The sequence below is a fragment of the Thamnophis elegans genome, chromosome 1 (genome assembly GCF_009769535.1).
Source record: "Thamnophis elegans isolate rThaEle1 chromosome 1, rThaEle1.pri, whole genome shotgun sequence".
Classification (NCBI taxonomy): Eukaryota; Metazoa; Chordata; class Lepidosauria; order Squamata; family Colubridae; genus Thamnophis; species Thamnophis elegans.
In genome coordinates, this window is record NC_045541.1 from 174,129,732 (window position 1) to 174,154,106 (window position 24,375).

The 24,375-nt window shown below is 45.7% G+C and overlaps 1 protein-coding gene across 1 annotated transcript in view; it reads right to left on the reverse strand.

Moving 5' to 3' along the window:
- Window positions 1–21,454, reverse strand: part of APC2 (APC regulator of WNT signaling pathway 2) — a 46,964-nt gene extending 25,510 nt beyond the window's left edge. The window contains exons 1-6 of the mRNA XM_032224454.1: window positions 21,299–21,454; window positions 14,174–14,264; window positions 11,954–12,143; window positions 11,058–11,166; window positions 10,739–10,852; window positions 7,908–7,985 (exon numbers count right to left, since the gene is read on the reverse strand). Coding sequence (XP_032080345.1) covers window positions 7,908–7,985; window positions 10,739–10,852; window positions 11,058–11,166; window positions 11,954–12,143; window positions 14,174–14,264; window positions 21,299–21,454 — 738 coding nt within the window. The remainder of the gene's footprint in view (window positions 1–7,907; window positions 7,986–10,738; window positions 10,853–11,057; window positions 11,167–11,953; window positions 12,144–14,173; window positions 14,265–21,298) is intronic.
- Between the last annotated feature and the right edge of the window lie 2,921 nt (window positions 21,455–24,375).

Here is a 24,375-nt window from a genome sequence, read left to right on the forward strand (position 1 = left end):
TTGGTAGACGAACAGACATGTCTTAATCTTGGTTTGGCAAATCCAGAGAGTTTTGGAATATTTCCTGGGTGGGTAATATACATCAGTGTTTCTCAACCTTGGCAACTTGAAGATGTCTGGACTTCAACTCCCAGAATTCCCCAGCCAGCAAATGCTGGCTGGGGAATTCTGGGAGTTGAAGTCCGGACATCTTCGAGTTGCCAAGGTTGAGAAACACTGATATACATAATATTCCTTCCTCCTCTTATTTCCCCCACAACAGCAGCCCTGTGGAGGTGAGATAGGCTGAGAGACAGAGAGAGAGAGAGTGATTGGTCCAAAGTCACCCAGCCAGCTTTCATGCCTAAGGCAGGAATAGAACTCCCAGCTTCCTAGTGATTGGCCCAAAGTCATCCAACCAGTTTTTGTGACCCAGACGGGATTACAACTCACCATCTCCTGGTGATTGGCCCAAAGTCACCCAGCCGGTTTTCATATCTAAGCCAAGACTAGAATTCCCAGCCTTCTAGTGATTGGCCCAAAGTCATCCAACCAGCTTTTATGCCTCAGGCGGGATTACAACTCACCGTCTCCTGGTGATTGGCCCAAAGTCACCCAGATGGCTTTCATATCTAAGCCAAGACTAGAATTCCCAGTCTCCTGGTGATTGGTCCAGTTACCCAGCCAGTGTTCGTGTCTCAGGCAGGACTATAAGTCACTTTCTCCTGGTGATTGGCCCAAAGTCGCCAATCTAGCTTTTGTGCCTCAGGTGGAACTAGAAGTCATGGTCACCCAGTTTCTAACGATGTCTTTACCACTACCCTAAACCAGCTCTCTTATTTCCATTTAACACTTTATTGGGTTATAAGATAAGATACAAAATCTAAAAGTAAATAGGAAAACAATGGGAGGAGGGAAGAGAAGTGAGGAAGGGTTGAGAAACAGAAAAAGAAGTTTCGACTTCCGACTCCCTCTGTTGCCGTTAAATAAAGCATTAACATCAAATCATAGCTTTTGGTTTTTTTCGTGCTAGCTTAAACTAGCCATTTCTATGAAGATCTATCAAACGAATCAGTAAAACCCCAAATCAAAGTTTCATTCTTTTCCACTTCAAGCACAAAGTTCAGAAGCTTTGTCTCCATGTGGAAAACGGAAGTACTTATATTCTTTTCTTGAATCAAAGTGGTCAGTTTTGCCATTTCAGCCAACCAGCTCTCCTTAGATAATTAATTAATGGTTTGGGTGAATCAATGGAGGAAGTGCTCGGGGGGGGAGGGGAGTTTCCAAAAAGGTAAGATGGCGGACTTCACCCTGGGAGTGAAGCCATTTGTTGTTTTATGTCCATTGTGCATATAACATGTTTTTAAAAAGCAGTGTGGCTTTTAAGCAGACAGTGGAGCAGAGGTGGTATTCAGCCAGTTTTGACCAGTTCTGGAGAACTAGTAGCGGAAATTTTGAGTAGTTTGGAGAACCAGCAAATAGGCTGGCCACGCCCCTGCAGCTTCTCTGCTGATCTTCTTTTGTTGCCCTGCACAGGAGAACGGAGCTGGAAAGCAGGTTAGTGGGCTGGGGAGGGAATGGGGATTTTGCAGTATCCTTCCCCTGCCATGCCCACAAAGCCATGCCACCACCACAAAGCCACATCACACCCACAAAGCCACGCCCATAGAACTGGTAGTAAAATTTTTGAATCCCACCACTGCAGCGGAGGCCACTATGTCAGGCCTGCAGGCATATTCCTGCCAAACTTTCTATTATTTTACTATGCTGTTTCCTTAGTGGGGAATAGGGAGGGAAGAATAGTAAGGAGAAGAATGTGTCGTGGCCAAAATAAAACATTCCTTTCTAGAAGCCCAAGGTCATCTTTTGTCTCCGCACCTCTGCACCTGACCGGAACTAGATGGGGGAAATGCCAGCATGGCAGACGAAGATTGGACCATGTAGTGGACTTGTGGGGGGGGGGCAAGGTTTTAAACTTTCAACTGGGTGGAAACCCAGGAAGCTTTCAGATTCGGGTTTCCACAGTTTGCACCAACATGTCTCTCTTATTAAATTGGAACTTTGATGAAAGCTATGCCTTGGACTCTGATTTAATTCTGGATGATATTTGAAACACTGACACACTACTATCATGACTCTTTGGCTCACACAACCTTATCACAATGGCAGGTAGCCTAAAACTAGATAGGCGCAGCTATTATTTCTTAAATGCTAATGAGAAAAGAAACATCTCCGTTTTTCATAAGAGCCATTCAGTCAGGGAGCTAATTAATGAGGGAGATTGGGAGCTCCTCTACATGGGTGGCTTAATCAAGTTTGATTTGCTTGATGCTTGCATATGGATTCCTGAACTTAGCAGGGGTTGGACTAGATGGCCTCAGGACACTCCCCCCTCTCTCTCCAGACTTCTGAAAGAGGGTCAAGTCATGCATCACTCAGCCAGCAGTGGCTGATTCCACCCTGCATCTGGTCCTTCTATTTTTGGAATAAGACTCTGAATTTTCAAGCAGAAGGTGAATTAAAAAATATGAACGAAGTTGTCCTATCAGTGACCTACAACAGGGGGGTCTTGCATATATTCGGGGAGGGGAAGGGGGAGGGGGAAAGAGGCATTTTGTCAAAAGACCACTCCTCAAATCCAGAGCTGAGCCTGCAAAGAGTACAGTTGAGGAGAGAATCTTCAACTTACAACCATTCGTTTGGAGATCGTTTGAAGTTACGACGGCCCTGAAAAAGGGGGTTTGCATTTACAAATTGTGTGCATCCCCATGGTTACGTGATCAAAATTCAGGCATTTGACAACAGGCGTGTATTTTTGACAGGCCGCAGTGTCGTGTCATTCACCTTTTGCAACTTTCTGACAAGCCAAGTCAATGGGGAAGCCTGGTTCACTTTTCAACCGTGTTAACAGCTGCAGTGATTCACTTAACAACGCAGCCACCCTGAGTCACTGAAATTGACATACATTTAATAAATTATATGTGCGTAATCTACGGTTAGGCTCACAATCTAAAACTGGTAGAAACTGAATCGTTCAAGACCCAACTAAGAACTATTAAGTAGCACCTAAGACTTAGATGCTTAGGTTAGCCAGATGTTTGGACTGGATTTGACACTTTTATCCACCCACTGAGTCCTTTGGAAGGATCCCAACAGAGGTGGGTTCCTACCAGTTCGCACCAGTTCGGTAGAACCGGTTCGTCAAATCTACCGAACCGGTTAGAAGAGGTTCCACCAGTGGACCCGGAAAGCAGGCCACACCTACAGAAGAGGTTCCAAAAAATTTTGAAACCCACCATTGACACACACAGACACACAGACACACAGACACACACACACACAGACTCACACAGAGAGAGAAAGAGAAAGAAAGGAAGAAAGAAAGAAAGAAAGAAAGAAAGAAAGAAAAAGTGAGAGAGAGATGAAAGAAAAAAAGGAAAAAGGGACAAAGACAAAAGGAAGGAAAGAGAGAGAGAGAGAAAGAAAGAAAGAAAACACATGGCCGGCAAGCCACTCCCACCAGGTCACATGGCTGGCAAGCCACTCCCACAAAGGAGGCCACTAATGTGGTGCCATGTATGATAGAAATAAATATCAATTATCCAGAGGTTGTGTGAGAGCGTACCCCGTCCTCGCGCCCCCTCCAGAGTCTCTGGAAACCATGTGAGAACAAGACATGCTTTTGAAAACAGTTCTTGTCAGGTGTTGGTGATTGCTGGCATGTCACCCAAAATGCGATGTGTCACTTCTGACACGCTTGTCATAGGTTCATTATCACTGAATTAGGTGGACACGTGTGATTGTGGTGAAATCGCTCATTGGCTACTCAGTGTCCCTTCTGGAGCCTGCACAGAACAGCACAAGTACTGTAGTTCTTGACTTACAACCATTCATTTAATGACCGTTCAAACTCATAACAAAAGCGGGGGGGGGGGGGAATGATTTATGACTGTTTTTTTTGCATTTATGACCAATGCAGCATTCCCAAGGTCTTGGGATCAAAATTCGAACGCTTGTAACCGACAGTTGCATTATCCTGGGGTTGTGTGAACACCATTTGGGTACCTTCCCAGCTGCTTTCCGACAAGCAAAATCCACACCCACAGAGTAGGTTCGAAAATTTTTTGAAACTCACCACTGGATCCCAGATAGGCAGATGTGGATATTTTATGGTGTTAAACATATTAATGTCAGCTGTTCCCAGCAAAGCTGACTTTCGCAATTGACTGACGGTGAATTTGTCAATGCCAACGGTGTTTCAGATCAGTGGTGGGTTGCAATTTATTCTACTACTGGTTCGCTCGCGCGCATGTGCACGCTCGCGCGATTGCACGGCGCTTCTGCGCAGGCGCAGAAGCATCCGGGTGGGTGGGCGGAGCCTCCCACCGCCACCACTACCGGTTCGCCCAATCCAGGGCGAACTGGCAGCAACCCACCTCTGCTAACCTTAACCCTTTGCCAGAGTCGTTCTGCTTCTATTTGCAGGCCTTTGTATTTTATGACCTTCTTTTTATTATTATTTGCAGGAGGGTCTACCCCATTCCAATTCAATCACACCCCTCCCCACTTCTTCATACAAATCTCACGGCAGACGCAGACCAATTTTGGATGTGAGCCAAATCATTCTCTAGCCATTTGGCTCTCCCACCCCAGCAGTTCTCAGATCCCAGCTGCCCAACCCTGGCTTGGCCACCAACTGCTCTCCATCCTTCGGCTGGCCTATTTTTCATCTCCATGGCAACTGCCTCTTTGTCACTGTATAGGAAATGCACGCAAAGCCCACATTCTCCATTGCCGCCGGGCCAAAGGAAGGAGGGAGGGAACAAATCTGCCCTCTCATTATTTGACTCCATTCTCATGCAAGGCAGATACCCAGGCCCTTCCAGCCCTCCCTCCCTCCCTCCTTAATTCATCATTTTGTTTCGGATCTCTTCTCCACCCTCCTCCACTCCCCGCCTGACCCAACATATTGGAGACACCCTTTGTAAAGTACAGTAGTCCTCGACTTACGACCTCAACTAAGCCCAAAATTTCCATTGCTAAGCGAGGCAATTGTTAAATTGTTAAACGAGATGCTTTTTTTGCCCCGATTAAGCAAATGGCTGCAGTTGTTAAGTGAATCATGCGGTCATTAAGCAAATCTGGCTTGCCCCATGGATTTTGCTTGTCGGAAAGCAGCTGGGAAGGTACCCAAATGGTGTTCACACGACCCCAGGATAATGCAACTGTCGGTTACAAGCGTTCGAATTTTGATCCCAAGACCTTGGGAATGCTGCATTGGTCATAAATGCAAAAAAAACAGTCATAAATCATTCCCCCCCCCCCCGCTTTTGTTATGAGTTTGAACGGTCATTAAATGAATGGTTGTAAGTCAAGAACTACAGTACTTGTGCTGTTCTGTGCAGGCTCCAGAAGGGACACTGAGTAGCCAATGAGCGATTTCACCACAATCACACGTGTCCACCTAATTCAGTGATAATGAACCTATGACAAGCGTGTCAGAAGTGACACATCGCATTTTGGGTGACATGCCAGCAATCACCAACACCTGACAAGAACTATTTTCAAAAGCATGTCTTGTTCTCACATGGTTTCCAGAGACTCTGGAGGGGGCGCGAGGACGGGGTACGCTCTCACACAACCTCTGGATAATTGATATTTATTTCTATCATACATGGCACCACATTATTATCTATCATACATGGCACCACAGTACACACAAATGTCTGTTACAACATCTTCCCTGTCAATGACTACTTCAGCTTCAACCGCACTAATACGCGGGCAAACAATCGATACAAACTCAAGGTAAATCGCTCCAAACTCGATTGCAGAAAATACGACTTCAGCAACAGAGTGGTCAATGCCTGGAATGCTCTAACTGACTCCGTTGTTACATCCTCAAACCCCAACAGCTTCAACCTTAAACTGTCCACCTTGGATCTCACCCTATTCCTAAGAGGTCCGTAAAGGGGGCCGTGCATAAGCGCACCAGTGTGCCTACTGTCCCTGTCCTACTGCCCCCATTTATTTGCATTCATTTCTTTACATGTGTGAGATAGATAAATAGTGAGAGAAAGAGTGATAGATGTAGAGATGGATGATTGATAGGTGACAGATTACATGTGTGAGATAGATAAATAGGGAGAGAGAGAGAGAGAGATGCTGATAGATAGATATGTACATAGACAGATACCATAGATAGATACCATAGATAGATAGATAGATAGATAGATAGATAGATAGATAGATAGATAATAGATAGATAATAGATAGATAGATAATAGATAGATAGATAGATAGATAGATAGATAGATAGATATGAGAGAGAGAGAGAGAGAGAGATAGCACATATCAGATAGATTAGATGGTAGATTAGATGGTAGATTAGATAGATAGATAGATAGATAGATAGATAGATAGATAGATAGATAGATAGATAGATATGAGAGAGAGAGAGAGAGATAGCACATATCAGATTAGATGATAGATTAGATGATAGATAGATAGATAGATAGATAGATAGATAGATAGATAGATAGATAGATACTGGTAGATAGATAGATAGATAGATAGATAGATAGATAGATAGATAGATAGATACCATAGATAGATACCATAGATAGATAGATACGATAGAAAGAGAGAGAGAGATGGCACATGTCAGATAGATTAGATAGATGGATAGATAGATGGATGGATAGATAGATAGATAGATAGATAGATAGATAGATAGATAGATAGATAGATAGATAGATAGATAGATGATAGACAGACAGACAGACAGACAGACAGACAGACAGACAGACAAAATATATAGATAACAGATAGATAGATTGATAGATACATAGAGAAAGAGACAGAAAAATAAAATTCAAGGCAGCAAACACCAAATATAGTCTTACTGCGTACTTTCCCACAACAACGTCCCTGTGTGACAGAGGGATTGACCCAAAGTCTCCCACCTGAAATTCAGTAAGTACTTTAAAGGAAGAAAAAAGAACACCAGCAAGTGTTCTAAAAATAAGCAATTACATTTTCCTCCTGCTGCCCATTTTATTTCAGGCAGTTGGGACGGACCAGCATAATTACGCAATAATTACATAATTTTTTTCTTTCATTCCTGGAATTGCCTCCTCTAAAAAATAGCTCTCAGCATAGGTACAGAAGAGATTGGGTTCACCGACAAAAGGGCGAACGACAAAACCACGCCCGACTAAACCGCAGTGACAAAACCGCGTACTCTAAAGCGCTCCGACGAATGAGCGCTGAATCGTGGCGACAACAGTGCGGCGACAGAAGCGCGCTGTAAAACTAAACCTAACCCTAAACCTAAACCTAACCCTAAACGTAACGCTAACCCTAACCCTAAACGTAACGCTAACCCTAACCCTAACCCTAAACGTAACGCTACCCCTAACCCTAACCCTAACCCTAAACCTAACCCTAAACCTAACCCTTACCTTAAGTTAAATCGGCTTTCTGTCGACGTGCTGTTGTAAAGCGCCCTTCTGTCTCCGCGCTGTTGTCGCCGTGTTGATGACGTCGCGGTTTTAGCGACGCGGTTTTGTCCGGGCGCGGATTTGTTGTTTGCCCTTTTGTCGAGTCACGAAGAGATTGGGCAAAAATTTACCCTTCCTCCACTTTGTGGGGAGTCGGGGGGGGGGAAATATATTTCAAAAACAAAAGTCAAGATGGCAGCTGCAACCACACAGTCGACATCCCTGGTCGTTTTTCACCCGTACGAAAAGGACAGCACTGTCTAGAATAGCGTTGCTCAATCTTGGCAGCTTTCAGACGGGTGGACTCCAACTCCCAGAATTCCCCACCCAGCAAGAGCTGGCTGGGAAATTCTGAAAGTTGAAGTCCACCCATCTGAAAGCTGCCAGCATTGGAAACACTGGTCTAGCATCTTGCTGGCGTCTTACCGGCTGTTCGGAGGGCTGGACTTTATCCTGAGCCTCCATCAGCTCTTTGTCGATCTGTTCCAGACGAGATGCCCGGATCTGCAAAAATTTTAAAATAAAACATGGCATTAGAAGTCATTCTTCCTTGAACAATTGATATACATATGATTTGAAATGCTTAAGCACTATATGGATTAATAATTAATAATGGAGAGCTATTTCTTCGACCTCTGGATGATTGGTGACATTATGGGCAATTGAAAATACGAACGTATATTATAAATTAATGGGAATTCTTTGTTCTAATCTCCGCTTTTTCTCCTTGGATATAGGTGATATTATAATACTTTAAAGACTTATTGTTATTTGATAGATAATTATGAATTCAAGGAAATAAGGATCGTTACAAATGAAAGAATATTAATGGTAATTTGAACACATAATGCTCAATGACAGCAAAATATTCAGTTATGTTTAACGCAAAACCAGTGATGTTATTCTTAATCTTAAGAATTGATGCACAAAAACTTGTAACCCAAACAACATGCTTGATAAAATGGAGGAAAGTTGTTTTTTTCTTGCTCTTGTTTTGTATGTATTGTTTTGTTTCTTAAGAAAAAGAATAAAAATATATATTTAAAAAAGAAGAAGTTATTCTTCCTTGAGTGGTGTGGTGGCCTAGAAGGTGGAGCTCTCGCCTCATAATCAGGAGGCTGTACGCTCAATCCTAGGTAGAGGCAGATATTTCTCTCTCTGGGCATGAACAAGACGATATCAGCAGAATATAACTCCGTACTGGCGACAAGAAGGAGATCTGGCCAGTAATCACTCAGCTCCAGAGGTGGGTTCCTACCAGTTCGCACCAGTTCAGTAGAACCGGTTCGTCAAATCTACCGAACCGGTTAGAAGAGGTTCCACCAGTGGACCCAGAAAGCAGGCTACACCTACAGAAGAGGTTTCAAAAATTTTTGAAACTCACTCACACACACACACACACACACATACACACTCACACAGAGAAAGAGAAAGAGAAAGAAAGGAAGAAAGAAAGAAAGAAAAAAAGAAAGAAAAAAGGGACAGAGAGAAAAAGGAAGGAAGGAAGGAGAGAGAGAGAGAGAGAGAGAGAGAGAGAGAGAGAGAGAGAGAGAGAACACATGGCCGGCAAGCCACTCCTACCAGGTCACATGGCCAGCAAGCCACTCCCACAAAGGAGGCCACACCCACAGAGTAGGTTCGAAAAATTTTTGAAACCCACCACTGCTCAGCTCTATTCAGTTGTCCAGACTCCACCCGGCAAGGGATTATAGGGTCATTAAAAGAAGTTGATAATTGGAAGTCATTCCTCTTCTCTCAAGGTGGTATTCAGCAGGTTCTGACCCGTTCTGGAGAACCAGTAGCGGAAATTTTGAGTAGTTCGGAGAACCGACAAATACCACCTCTGGCTGGCCCCGCCCCCATCTATTCTCTGCCTCCCGAGTCCCAGCTGATCGGGAGGGAATGGGGATTTTACAGGAACCTTCCCCTGCCCACCAAGCCACACCAAGCCACGCCAACAGAACTGGTAGTAAAATTTGTTGAATCCCGACACTGGAAGACACCCTTTTAAAACGTTACTATTTTTATATGTGTGGAATATCTACAGTTAGATTCGCAGACTAAGATGGGTGGGAGCTTAGTTGTTCATGCCTTTTGCAACAAGTGTGCAAAATAGATGGAGAATCTGACACCCTTAAAAATGGAGTTGGGTTTTCAGTGTGCAATCATGGCCACCATCTGACCTCCACAGGTGAAATTCAATTTTTTTTTTACTACCGGTTCTGTGGGCGTGGCTTGGTGGGCGTGGCAGGGGAAGGATATTGCAAAATCTCCATTCCCTCCCCACTCTGAAGGTACAGCCACAGGTGGCATTTGCCGGTTCTCCGAAATACTCAACATTTCTGCTGACGGTTCTCCAGAATCTGTCAGAACCTGCTGGATTTCACCCCTGCTCTTCGGTAGATGCCCCCATCCTGCCAGCTGGTTGGGAAAGCAGGAGAGAATAGGCCAGGCCAACTTCCACCTTCTTCCAATATTTGAGTGGCTGTCACAGAGACCAGTGGGTGGGCCTATGTTTTAGGCAGGCCCCCTCTTCTCCCTCCTCCTCCTCCTCCTCCTCCTCCTCCTCCTCCTCCTCCTCCTCCTCCTCCTCCTCCTCCTCCTCCTCCTCCTCCTCCCCCCAAGCCCCACTCCATTCTAGCACTGATGATGTTACCTAGCTTGGTAATGAAACATCTGCAAGAAAACAACCAAGCTCAGAAAACACCAAGGACCGCACAGTCCTCTTCTTCCTCCTCCTCCCCCTCCTCCTCTTCCTCCTCCCCTCCTCTCCCCAAACCCCACTCCATTCTAGCACTGATGATGTTACCTAGCTTGGTAATGAAACATCTGCAAGATAACAACCAAGCTCAGAAAACACCAAGGACCGCACAGCGCTCTTCTCCCCCCTCCTCTCCCTCCCCCTCCCCCTCTCCCTCATCTTCCTCCTCCTCTCCCCAAACCCCACTCCATTCTAGCACTGATGATGTTACCTAGCTTGGTAATGAAACATCTGCAAGATAACAACCAAGCTCAGAAAACACCAAGGACCGCACAGCGCTCTTCTCCCCCCTCCTCTCCCTCCCCCTCCCCCTCTCCCTCATCTTCCTCCTCCTCTCCCCAAACCCCACTCCATTCTAGCACTGATGATGTTACCTAGCTTGGTAATGAAACATCTGCAAGAAAACAACCAAGCTCAGAAAACACCAAGGCCCGCACAGTCCACTTCTTCCTCCCCTTCCTCTTCCTCCCCCTCCCCTCCTCCTCCTCTTCCTCACCTGGGCTCTTTGCACCATTTCATCAGTTGTCCCAAAGCGCTCCTCCATGAGTGTCCGGATGTGCTGGGCTTCAAATTCCAGCTGCTGGCGGATCAGGTCCATCTGCATGGAAAACTGGGGGAGGCCGAAAAGAAGTTAAAAAGAGATGCTCCCTCTGCTTACGACTCCCTTCCGGGTCTCCCCTCCTCCTCCTCCTCAACATTTAAGGGCCAGGATTTGAGATGAGAGAATGTTGGAGATGTAGCTGGGATACATTTGGGGAAAGGTCTCTGTCCTTGTCCTGGAGTCTGTCTTGCCACCCACCAGCCTGGGAACTCACCGTCTCCACATGGGGAAGTTCATCCAGCCGCTTAGAGAGGCTTTGCAGTTGAGTGTAATACCAGAGTTTCTCTCTTTCCTCCTTTTCAATCTCACTCAACAGAAAACATCTAAGAGGAAGGAAAGACGGCAATTAGAGAAGGGAGGGAGGAAAAGGAGGAAAAAAGGAGGGAAAGAAATATAAAGTAAGGAAGAAAAGGAGAGGTAAAACAAAATGAAGGAAAGGAAAGGAAAAAGGAAAGGAAAGGAAGATAGCTTATTGAACATTGGGAGGCAAGAAGAGAGGGAGGGAAGGAAAAAAAGAGGAGAAGGGAGTCTATCATTTCAGAGAGAAACAAATGTGAATTCTGCTGAAGGAAAAAAACCAAGAAAACTGAAAAGGAATTGAAAGGTTTTTTTCCTCCACACATCGGCATCCAGCTGGATTCTAGCAACATGTCAGAAGGAAGATTGGCTCCACTTGAATACTTCTGGAGGGGCGGAGGAGAAAGGAGGAGGAGGAGGAGGAGGAGGAGGAGGAGGAGGAGGAGGAGGAGGAGGAGAAGAAGAAGAAGAAGAAGAGAGTGATAATAAAATGTATGAGAAGGGGAGGAGGAGGAAGACATGGAAGAAGGAGGAAGAGGAGGAGGCAGAGGAAAAAGGAGGAGGAGAAGGAGAGAGTGATAATAAAATGTATGAGAAGGAGGGGGGAGGAGGAGGAGGAGGAGGAGGAGAAGAAGAAGGAGGAGGAGGAGGAGGAGGAGGAGGAGGAGGAGGAGGTGGTGATAATAAAATGTATGAGAAAGGTAGGAGGAAAACATGCAATAAGGAGGAAGAGGCAGAGGAAGAGGAAGAAGGAAGAGAAGATAAGAAGCAGAACACTCATCCTTATCCCTCCAAAAGTTCCAACCACTTCACCTCTCCCTGTCCAGCTCTTCCAAGAGTCGAATGGTGGCCCGGCCCAGATCTCCCATGTTGTCCTTCCTTTGGAGAGAGGCCGAATGGGACAGACTCTGCTCCGGACTGTGGTCCTGGCAGACGGGCTCAGGAAGCAGGGCTGGAGGGTGGAATTTCAGGTTGTACAAACTGGTGATGTCCATCTGCAGGGCTGAAGGAACAGGGAAGGATGATGAAAGGAGAACATGAGGACAACTTAGGGCACCAGATACCTCCCCTCCCTATCTCCCAGCTCCAGTATGTAGGTATATAGGTGATTTATCCAAATTCCAGGCCTCCAGAAATTCTCTAGTGCAGGCGTGGCCATGGTGGGCGTGGCCGGGGGTGTGTGGGAATGGCCACATGACATGGGCATAACACGGGACTTGTGCAAGGGGCACCAGTGGTGGCCAAGGGCTAAGGGAGGACTTCCCTGAGACCCTCCCTCACTCTCCTTCCTTCCCTTTCTTCTTTTTCCTTTCCTCTCTGAGCTCCTTTCTTCTTCCTTCCTCTCTTTCCTTATTTTTCCTTCTTTGCTCTCTTCCCCTCTTTCCCTTTCCCTTTCCTCTTTCCCTTCCTCCTTTCCTGTCCCTTCTTGCATGCTCAAATGCAAGAGGGGAAACATTTCTCCTTTTGTTTTGTTTTCAGATTGTTTTCATAGCCCTCTGCCAGTGAAAATGGGGCTCGTGGCTCCCCCGGACCCTGTTTTTGGCCACGATGGCCTCCTGCAACCCTCTGCCAGCAAAAATGGAGCTGGAGGGGGGACGACTGCGTGCTGTTTCCAGGCCAGCCATGTGGGCCAGATCTAAGCACCCTGCGGGCCGGATGTGGTCCACGGGCCTTGAGTTTCACACCCCTTCTCTATTGCATTGTTGCTCAATCTTAGCAATTTTAAGATTTGTGGATTTCAACTCCCAGAATTCCAACTGGCTGGAGAATTCTAGAAGTTGCCAAGGTTGAGAAACACTACTGTACTCTATTGTTTTTGGACTTAACTTGGTCTAGGACAGCGATGGTGAATCTTTTTTGGCCCACGTGCCATAAGTGGGGGGAGCGTGGGCATGCCGCACCCATAATGCAATGCACGACCCGCCCAGCGCGCATGCATAGATGACAGGCACCCCCCCATTTTTGCATTCCTTTTTTCGCCCTTCCCAGGCTCCAGAGGCTTTATAGGAGCCTGGAGAGGGCGAAAACAGCCTCCCCCGCCTCCCCGGAGGCCCTCCGGAGGCTTCAGGAGGTTCCCTGAAGCCTCCAGAGTGCAAAAAAATAGCCCTACAGGCAAACCGGAAGTTCGGGAACTGACTTCTGGTTTCCTCGTAGGGCTAGTTTAAGCCCTCTGGAACCTTCAGGGGCCTTCTGGAGGCTTCCCTGAAGGCTCCGGAGGACTAAAAACAGCCCTACCAGCAAACCGGAAGTGACTTCCGGTTTGTCCGTTGGGTCGTTTTTTGTCCTCCAGAGCCTTTAGGGAAGCTCCTGAAACCTCCGGAGGGCCTCCAGGCGGGGGGGAGGCTGTTTTCACCCTCCCCAGGCTCCTATAAAGCCTCTAGATTCTGGGGAGGGTGAAAAATGGCTTTAAAAAAGACTGAACTCAGCTGGCCAGCACGCACATGTGCGCTGGCCAGCTGACAGGGCAATGCCTCGCGTGCCCTGACAAATGGCTCTGTGTACCACATGTGACACGCGTGCCATAGGTTCGCCATCCCGGGTCTAGGACCAACCTATGGCATGCATGCCATAAGTGGCACACAGAACCCTCTCTGCGAGCACGCCAGCCATCGTCCCAGCTCTACCGCACATGCACACGCCTCCTGCCAGCCAGTTGATTTTCGGGTTTCTGCTGGGCATGCGCATGCGCAGGGCGCATGTGCGAGGTGAGCCCCCTGCACATCCCCATGGCCTGTTTTTGCTCCCAGGAGGCAGCAGGGAGACCTACTGCGGCCAAAATAGGACGCAGAGTGTGGTGCGTGGGGGAGCTCCTGGGCAGGGTCGGAGTCCCTCACGCATTGCATTATGGGTGTGGCCACTCAGGGGCGCTTTTGGCATGCGACTAGAAAAAGGTTAACCATCACTGGTCTAGGATGCTCCCAGTTTCCCAGTTGGAACCAATGGTAAAATCTATCCATGCGATGTGCAGTGAAGGAATTTTCATCGTAACTTCTGACTTGAAGTTAGTCTTCGGCATATCAACCTCTCACTCACCTTTTAGCTGGTCTAAAACCTCCATTTGTCCTGAAGACACCATCACCTTGGCCTCCTGTTCCAGTTTCCCCTGCAGATGCTTCAAAACCACCTGGAGAAGAAGGAAGAATTAAAATAAAATAAAATACAAGGAAGTGAGAACAAGAAAGCGATCTAAATAAGCCTCCGGGAGCATTTTTTTGTCCTCATTCTCTGTGCAGCTTTCGGTCTCATGACGAGATAATCCCTCAATGTGGGCAAAGTCTCTATTATCCTTTGCTCGGCGTGATTGCCGTATGGAGATGGTTTGGGGCTGTTTTTATTCATTGCTTAAGCTTCTAAATGGATTTTTGTTTAAAAAAATCAAAACATGGTGCAGCGTGGTCTTGTTATGCACTTTTGACTCATCCCTAACAAATTGCATTTTTCTTCCGACATACAAATAGAACAGCGGTCACCAACTGGTGGGCTGCAAGAAAATTTTGGTGGTCTGCAGAAAAATTATTTGCATTTTTTTTTATATTGCACTAAATCAGGGGTCCTCGAACTACGGCCGATGGGACGGATACGCGCAATGAACGTTTGTGTTGCTTCAGTGTCTTTTTGTATGGGTTGGAAGGGGGCGAAAAGTTAACGTTCTGATTTGCTGGACTACAATATTAATGAATGTATTGATTAGTCAATTGATCATATAAGGCAGGCCGACGGTCGCATCTGGAAGGTATAATGCAGTGTTTCTCTACCTCAATAACTTTAAGATGGGTGGACTTCCATACCCAGAATTCCCCAGCCAGGGTGGCGGGCTAGGGAATTTTGGGAGCTGAAGTCCATCCATCTTAATATTGCTGAGGTGGAGAAACACTGGTATGATTTTTTTTCATATATAGCAATAGCACTTGGACTTATAGTCTTCCCAGCTCTCTCTAAGCACTTTATAGAGTCAGCCTCTTGCCCTCAACAATCTGGGTCCTCATTTTAGCCACATCGGAAGGATGGAAGGCTGAGTCAACCTTGAGCCTGGTAACATTTGAACTGCCAAATTTCAGGCAGCCAGCAGTCAGCAGAAGATGCCTGCAGTACCGCACTCTAACCACTGCGCCACTTTGGCTCATATTAGATTGAATTTTGGGCCTACTACAAGTCCAGCTAATCTTCCATTCCCTTTCTGACAATAACTGATCAGCAAAGAGGAACTGTGGAGCTGGGTGACCAGTGAATTTTAATAACGATAACAATAAATTCACAAAACAATCCAATTTATGTGTCCCCGAACTGGAGTGCGTGGACAATTGGCCCATTTGCATCAAAAAGCGGTAAGGAACATGGGCGGGTGGGCCAAACGAGCCACCGTTCCGGTACGGTGGCTGCTGCTTGCATTTATTTCAGTCATAAATAGAGGACTATCTGTATATGCGTTATATACAATCTTATATATACAATCATTATATACAATTCAAGATCACATGAAGTGTTAATACCACTTTATAATGTAAAGCCACACTTAGAATACAGCATTCAGTTTTGGTCGCCACGATGTAGAAAAGATGTGGAGACTCTAGAAAGAGTGCAGAGAAGAGCAACAAAGATGATTAGGGGACTGGAGGATAAAACATATGAAGGTTACAGGAACTGGGGATGTCTAGTTTAATAGAAAGAAGGACTAGGGGAGACATGATAGCAATCTTCCAGGGGCTGCCACAAAGAAGAAGGAGTCAAACTATTTTCCAAGGCACCTGAGGGTAGAACAAGAAGCAATGGGTGGAAACTTATCAAGGAGAGAAGCAACTTAGAACTGAGGAGAAAATTCCTGACAGTTAGAACAATTCATCAGTGGAACAGAAGTTGCCTCCAGAAGTTGTGAATGCCCCAACACTGGAAGTTTTTAGGAAGATGTTGGATAGCCATTTGTCTGAAGTGGTAAAGGTTTTCCTGCCTAAGCAGGGGGTTGGACTAGAAGACCTCCAAGGTCCCTTCCAACTCTGCAATATATTCTACAATATATTAATATACAGTATAGATATTGTCTGTGTAGTGTTAGTTTTACTAAGAAAATGCAGTAGAATTAGGAAAAGCAGCAGGGTGGGGTGGAAGCCAAATCAGATTGTTCCTCATAAAGATTCTGCAATTAAACTGTAATAGAGATGTTGTCATTATAGATCGATAAATGGAAATTAAGCTTTTAAGCTTGTATAGATGAATAATGGAGGGAGCTAAATGGATTCGTTGGGGTTGTTTTTTTCCTCCTGCAGAAAGCACATTTCCGTATTGCACATATCATCTTAAATCCTAGGCTTTGTGGTTGTTGAGATTTATTCCTTAACAAATCTGCAGGAGCTTAGGGTGTTCTAGTGATTGCAATATCTTCCTATCCACATCTTTTGTCATTTAAAACAAATATTGGGTAATTGGGTGGCGGGGGGGGGGGGACGGGACTCATTGTATTTCATTGGGAGTAGCCATACTTATCATCAATGTTTAAAGAGATCCTAGCGATGGTTGGAATGGAAGGTTGTTCATTTGCCTGTCTGTGGACTTCAACTCCCAGAATTCTCTTAAGAGATTCCCATGGTCAGCCATGCATGAAATACATACACTTTTGAGACCAGAGGCAACATTTCCCACTCTTGAGTTTAAAACTCCATTTTCTAAAATCATTTTATACTTGTGTTACCATAGCTGCAATTCCCCAGAAGGAGGGAGGGGGGGGAGATGCTGAATAAATGACAGGGGGAAAGAGAGAGAGAGAGAGAGAAGGAGGGAGGAAGGAAGAGAGATATTTGGGTAGATGATAGAAGAGAGAGGGAGGGAGGGAGATATATATGATGGGTAAATGACAGAAGAGAGAGAGAGATGATGGATAGATGACAGAAGAGAGAGGGAGGGATCTATGCGTGTGTGTGTGTGTGTGTTGTATTTGTGCTGATAAATAAATAAAGGGAGACTAGTATAGATCTATTTCAAGCTATTTAGCTCTCATCAGCTAGCCATACCCTTACTGGGATTGGAACCTGTGCTGTATTGCATCTTAGGCAGATGTGTTAACCATTAAGCCACAGAGTTCCTCTCCTTATCAGCTGAGCCAGGGAGAAAGGTATATATTTAAAGTCACAACCCCTGCTATGCCCAAATATGGGAGGAAGTTCACTGCTTCCATTCTCTGTCCATCGGCTCGTCATAAGAGACCATCCAGACAGAAACTCAATATTTTTACTGTTGCCTTTTGTTACATTTATGTTGTATCTATTTCAAGCTATTTAGCTCTCATCAGCTAGCCATACCCTTACTGGGATTGGAACCTGTGCTGTATTGCATCTAAATGACAGGAGAGAGAGGGAGGGAAGGAGGGAGGGAGAGATGATGGATAGATGACAGAAGAGAGAGGGGGGGTGATGGATAGATGACAGAAGAAAGAGAGAGAGAAGGAGGGAAGGAGAGAGAGATAATGGACAGATGACAGAAGAGAGAGGCGGGGAGGGATGGAGAGAGAGAGAGATGCAATGAATGGGTCATTGGAGCAACAAAGAGTTTGTAGCTAGAGTGGCCTCATTTAGCAATAGCAATAGCAGTTAGACATATACCGCTTCATAGGGCTTTCAGCCCTCTCTAAGCGGTTTACAGAGTCAGCATATCGCCCCAACAATCTGGGTCCTCATTTCACCCACCTCGGAAGGATGGAAGGCTGAGTCAACCTTGAACCGGTGAGATTTGAACCGCTGAACTGCAGATAGGAGTCAGCTGAAGTGGCCTGCAATACTGCACCCTAACCACTGCGTCACTCTAGCCTGTCATCTTTGTGTTCAAAGCCAGAAGGCCAGCTAGCCCTCCTATCCAGTTGCACAAAATATGAAGAATCAAGGTAAACAGCAGTAAAATATGGTCATAAACTCTTATTAGGACACTCTCAACCAGAAGATCAGCCACGAAAGGAAAAATGGGAATATTGCTTTCTCTCTCATGTGGAAAGAAACCAAGCATCAAAACACAGACAAAACACACCGAAAGCTGGTCAATTAAACATATTCAAATATATATCATGGAGTGGGTTGCTATATTAAATTGACTAATAGCAATAACAATAACAAATCTGGAACAATTTACATCCTGTGAGGATACTGATAACACCAACAACCTCTGCCTATCCTAAACCCAGAGAAGGACTCAAAAGCTGGATAAAAATGCCAAATCCAGTCTGAACATCTGGCTGACTGTGCAACCAACCACAACAAAAACAGATATTTCTAAGTAGCAGCCGTAAAGCTTCACACAGATTGTGCTCACAATGTGTCCAGGTACTTTTGCATAACAGAGACAAGGCCCATCCCCTCAGCAATTCCACTGTTACATCAAATATCCTTGACTCAGGGATTACATATCCCAGCTTCAGGATCTCCACTGGCTAACATACTCAAAGTTCTCCCTAAGGTGCTTTCTCGAGAGGCAACCGGACTTCCTTGTTTTTCTTTGAAAGCCATTTCGCTTCTCCTCCAGGAAGGATTTATATGCCTTGCAGAGAGCTGGTCATTTGCATCCTTTTATAGAGTCGTTGAGGTCACCTGGAGGTTTATCTGGGTCTTTAGGGTCACCCGAGTGGTGCAAATGGGTGTGGAGCCTTCTTGGAATTGCTGAAAGGACTGTGAGATTCCAAAAAAGCTCCACACCCATTTGCACTATTCAGGTGACCCGGAGGACACAGATAAACCCCCAGGTGGCCTCAATGACTCTATAAAAGGATGCAAATGACCAGCTCTCTGCAAGGCATCTAAATCCTTCCACTCCCCACCACCCAGTCAGAGCTGAAGAAGCTTCTTGGTTGAAAAGCAAAACGTCTTCAAAAAAAGCGCTCTACATGGGGCGGCCCTTGAAGAATGTTCAAAGACTTCAGTTAGTCCAGAACGCGGCCGCGCGAGCGATTGTGGGTACACCCAGGTACACCCACGTCACACCTATTCTCCGCGAGCTGCACTGGCTACCCATTAGTCTCCGGACCCGCTTCAAGGTGCTGGTCGTTACCTATAAAGCCCTACATGGCATCGGACCTGGGTACCTGAGAGACCGCCTCCTGCCGATAACCTCCCATAGGCCGATTAGATCTCACAGGTTAGGTCTCCTCCGGATTCCATCCGCCAGCCAATGTTGGCTGGCGACTCCCTGGGGGAGAGCCTTCTCTGTTGCAGCTCCAGCCCTTTGGAATGACCTCCCCGTGGAGATCCGGACCCTTACTACCCTCCCGGCCTTCCACCAAGTCCTGGCTGCTCCAGCAGGCCGGGGGGCTTGTGAAATATCCAGCCCCACGGAAACTGTGAAAGTTGCGTATTTTAAAGTGTTGTTTTTGTCTATTTATCCACTTTCCCTTGTTTATTGTGAGCCGCCCAGAGTCCTTCGGGAGTGGGCGGCATACAAGACAAATAAACTAAAAACAAGGAAGTCCAATTGCCTCTTGAAAAAGCACCTTTGGGACAACTGTGACCTGGATGACTAAGAATCTCCATAGACAGATACTGAAAGTTGTAAAGTGTTACTTTTGGAAAGGATGATTAACAGAATTGGGACAGATCTTAAGATAATCCAAAACAAATATGTAGTCCTCAACTTACAAGAGTTTGTTTAGAGTTTTTAGACCATTCAAAGTTACAATGGCACTGAAAAAAATGACTTATGAATATTTTCCACACTTAACCACCGTTGCAGCATCCCCATAGTCACATTATCAAAATTCAGATCCTTGGCAAGTGGCTCATATTTATGACGGTTGCAGTGTCCCTGGGTCATGCAATCATTTTTTGCAATCTTCTGACGAGCAAAGTGATTTAGAAAGCCAGATTCACTTAACAACTGTGTTACTACCGTAGAGGGGGGGAGGTCAAACTGGCGGCCTCTGGGCCAGATGTATCACATGTAGGCCGCCTCTACCCCAGCTCTGCGAATGGGGAAAATGTCGTGAAACATCACGTGACGGCAACGTGAATATGGCAAGTTTGATACCCGTGTCCCACCAGCTCAGGCTGGTTATACAGATTAAAAATTAAGTAAAAAGGGAGAGGAAACAACTCAACACAGGGTTCCAGCTCTAAAGGGTTCACAGACGAGCAAATCAAGTTAGTAGAAAATGTAACGAGGGTCACATTTAATAGTCAGCTTACAATCATTCATTTACTGAACATTTGAAATTACAGGTACCATATTTTTGGGCGTATAAGAAGCACCGGAGTATAAGACGCACTGGAGTATAAAATGCACCAAGATTTTGAAGAGGCAAATTAAAAAAAAGTTTTTGCACTCTGCAGACCTCCCCAAAACAGTGCGTTTTTTGTGAAAATGAGTCCCTTTTTGACAAACAAAAAGGGCATGCATAGCCTTCAGGAGGCTTATAGAGTGCTCCTGGGGGCTGGGGGGGAACCTAGCAAAACACAGCCCATTTTTCATGAAAACAGGCCAGTTTTTTTGTCAAAAAATGGCCATGCAGAGCCTTTAGGAGGCTTCCAGAGTGCTCCTGGGGTGGGGGTGCAAAAATGAGCAAAAGACAGCCTGTTTTTCGTTCATTTTAGGCCTCCCCAGCCCCCAGAAGTACTCTGGAAACCTCCTAAAGCCTCTGCATGGCCATTTTTGCAAAGGAGGCAGGGGTTTCAGGAGGCCAAAAATAATGTATTCAGTGTATAAAATGCACCCAGATTTTCACCCTCTTTTTTGAGTGAAAAAGGTGTGTCTTATACTCCGAAAAATACGGTAATTTAAAATTTTTAAAAAGGCAGAATAAATCTTAGCGCGGAGGTGCTATGCTGCCGGTGCCCCCCCCTTCCTCCCAGATTTTTAGACTGGGATGATTAGTTAGAGGGCTTCCCAAACATAGTTTCTCGCCTTCTCCTTCTAAGCCCGAAGGAGAGGTAAACAAACTGGTAAACAGCTTGATGGATTGCTGTTTAGACAGTTTAACGCAACCAAGATTCAGGAGCTATTAAAAACAATAACTCCCCTCTCAGGCCCCGTCCACTGGAAGTCATAAAATGGGGCAAAACTCACTTAACAAATATTTGACAGTAACATCAGATTTTGGACTCAATTGTGGTCATTAGTCAAGGACTCCTCGTAACCTAGGAAAGCAACCGTTTCACAACTAGAAAAGAAAACCCCAATCAGTCAGTTTCCCACCTTCATATCAGAAGTTTCATTTTCTAGCTTGGAGAGATGGTTGGAGTTATCTTCCAACTCCTGGCGAAGATGTGTGTTCTCTTTCTTCAATGCCTCCACCTGCTTCACCAGTTGGTCGTAGGACGCAATGGATCCAGACATCTTCAGCTCTTCCATTGCCTGGAGAAGAGAAGAAGATAGGAGACATCATACGATGAACAGCTACGGGAACTATGTGTTTAGCCCAGTGGTGGGATTCAATTTCTTTTACTACCGGTTCTGTGGGTGTTGCTTGGTGGGCGTGGCATGGCTTGGTGGGAGTGTCTTGGTGGGAGTGGCAGGAGAAGGATACTGCAAATAACCATTCTCTCCCCACTCCAGGGGAAGGATACTGCAAAATCCCCATTCCCTCCCCACTCCAGGGGAAGGATACTGTAAAATCCCCATTTCCTCCCCACTCCAGGGGAAGGATACTGCAAAATCCCCAATCCCTCCCCATTCCAGGGAAAGGATACTGCAAAATCCCCATTCTCTCCCCACTCCAGGGGAAAGATACTGCAAAATCCCCAATCCCTCCCAACTCCAGGGGAAGGATACTGCAAAATCCCCATTTCCTCCCCACTACAGGGGAAGGATACTGCAAAATCCCCAATCCCTCCCCACTCCAGGGGAAGGATACTGCAAAATCCTTATTCCCTCCCAATCAGGTGGGACTCCGGAAGCAGAGAATAGATGGGGGCGGGGCCAATCAGAGGTGGTATTTACCAGTTCTCTGAATTACTAAATATTTCCACTATCGATTCTCCAAAACTGATCAGAACCTGCTGAATATCACCTCTGGTTTAGCCTAATGAAGAGAGGACCCAGGGGAGACATTGTTAAAGTTCCTTGCCTAAGGATCTATGAGATAAATGGAGGAAGCCGAGGTTAAAGAGAACGGCAGGCGGGCAGATAAACCAAAGTGTGGAAATTGAGCTAGTGAAAAGAGAAAGTATCCAGCCAAGAGATGGTAAACAGGATGTAATGGAGATTAATGAGACAGAGTGTTCAGAGTCAGTAGATAATGAAATTAGGAGTAGATCCAGCAGCAATAGTAATAATGGTACTAGTAGCAGTTGTACCAATAAGAGTAGGAACCGAAGCAGGAGGCAAGGATATAATGGAAAAAGAAAGCATCATGAATATGTTAAAGCATTCAGCTGTTCAGCTTTAAATGGGAGGAGTGTTAAGGTAATGATGATTTAATGGCTGCCCAGCTGCTGTAAGGCTGTAAACTGAGACGATGAAATGAGAATGAGTCAGCGGGGTTACTGTCACTTTAAGAAGCTGTCTATATAAGAGAGGCCATGTGAGGGAGGTCTCTCTCTCCTCTCTCTCCCCTGTTATAGTTGAAGATTGAATGATTGCCTGGTTTTGCTTAGTACCATGATGGCAAACCTATGGCACATGTACCCGAAGTGGCACGCAAAGCCATTTTGCCTGGCACGCATGGCATCACCCATTCCTCTTCCAGGTTTCTGGCATGCATGCGCGCACGACGATCAGGTGGCCTTCATGCGTGAGGGCAGTGCTGGAAACTGGAGTATTTTCCAGCGTAGGCATGCGCACCAGCCAGTTGATTGTTGTGCATGCTTGCATGCCAGTAACCGGAAGTCTAGGAAGTCTTGCCTCCCAGAGTTGTATATTCTCCATCACTGGAGCTTTTAAAGACGATTGGACAATCACGTGTCCGGGATGATATAAGGATTCCTGGCTAAGCAGGTGGTTGGATTAGAAGACCTCCCTTCCAGCCCTATGACTCTATGGTTATTTGGCTTGCCTTCACCAACATCTGTGAGGACTTTCTTCTATACCGGGGGGGGGAGTCAAACTGGTGGCCTCTGGGCCAGATGTATCATATGCAGGCCATGTCCACTCCAGCTCCGTGAACGGGGGAAATGTCGTGAAACGTCATGGGACGGCAATGTGAACGTGGCGAGTTTGACTCCCATGTTCTAACAGCTCAGGCTGGTTATACAGATTAAAAATTAAGTAGGAAGGGAGAGGAAATAACTCATCACAGGGTTCCAGCTCTAAAGGGTTCACAGATGAGCAAATCAAGTTAGTAAAAAATGTAATGAGGGTCACATTTAATAGTCAACTTACAACCATTCATTTACCGAACATTTGAAATTACAGGTATTGGATTTTTTGGACTATAAGAAGCACTGGAGTATAAGACGCACTGGAGTATAAAATGCACCAAGATTTTGAAGAGGCAAATTAAAAAAAGTTTTTGCCCTCTGCAGACCTCCCAAAAACGGGTCGTTTTTGGGAGGGGGGGCAAAATCTAGCAAAAAACAGCCAATTTTTTGTCAAAAAAGAGCGTGAATAGCTTTTAGGAGACTTCCAAAGTGCTCCTAGGGGCTGGGGAGGGCAAAAATGGGCGGGTTTCAGGAGGCAAAAAAAATTCTGTATTCTGTAGTGTATAAGACGCACTCAGATCTTCACCCTCTTTTTTGAGGGGAAAAAGGTGCGTCTTATATTCTGAAAAATACGGTACTTCTTGAATTGCGGTCACCACTGAAAACACTACTGAGTATTTTTTCAAACGGAGTTCAATTCCCAAGAATTTCATGACCTGCTTCCTGGAAGACTCGTGGAAGTGGTTTGTCTCTGTCTTCTTCTGGGTGTCAAATTCCCAGAAGTTAATCCTGGCATCATCCCATCCAACGGTTAGCCAAAGCCAACCCTGTTTAGCTTCCAAGCTCAAACAGGCACAGTTGAGTAAATGGAAACCAGATGATCACAAAAGATGCAGCTGATTACAAAAGGAATTAGATGATTTCTTCTTCTACTTATGAAGAACTGTTGTAAGTTCTCGACTTACAACAGTTCATTTAGTGACCATTTGAAGTTACAATGGCACTGGAAAAAAGGGACATGGCCGTTTCTCACACAACCAACGCAGCATGCACATGGTTACGTGATCGGAATTCGAATGCTTGGCAACTGGCATGTATTTATGACAATCGCAGTATCCTGGGGTCATGTGATCCCCTTTTGCGACCTTCTGGCAAGCAAAGCAGGAGTGGGATTCAGCCGGTTCGGACCAGTTT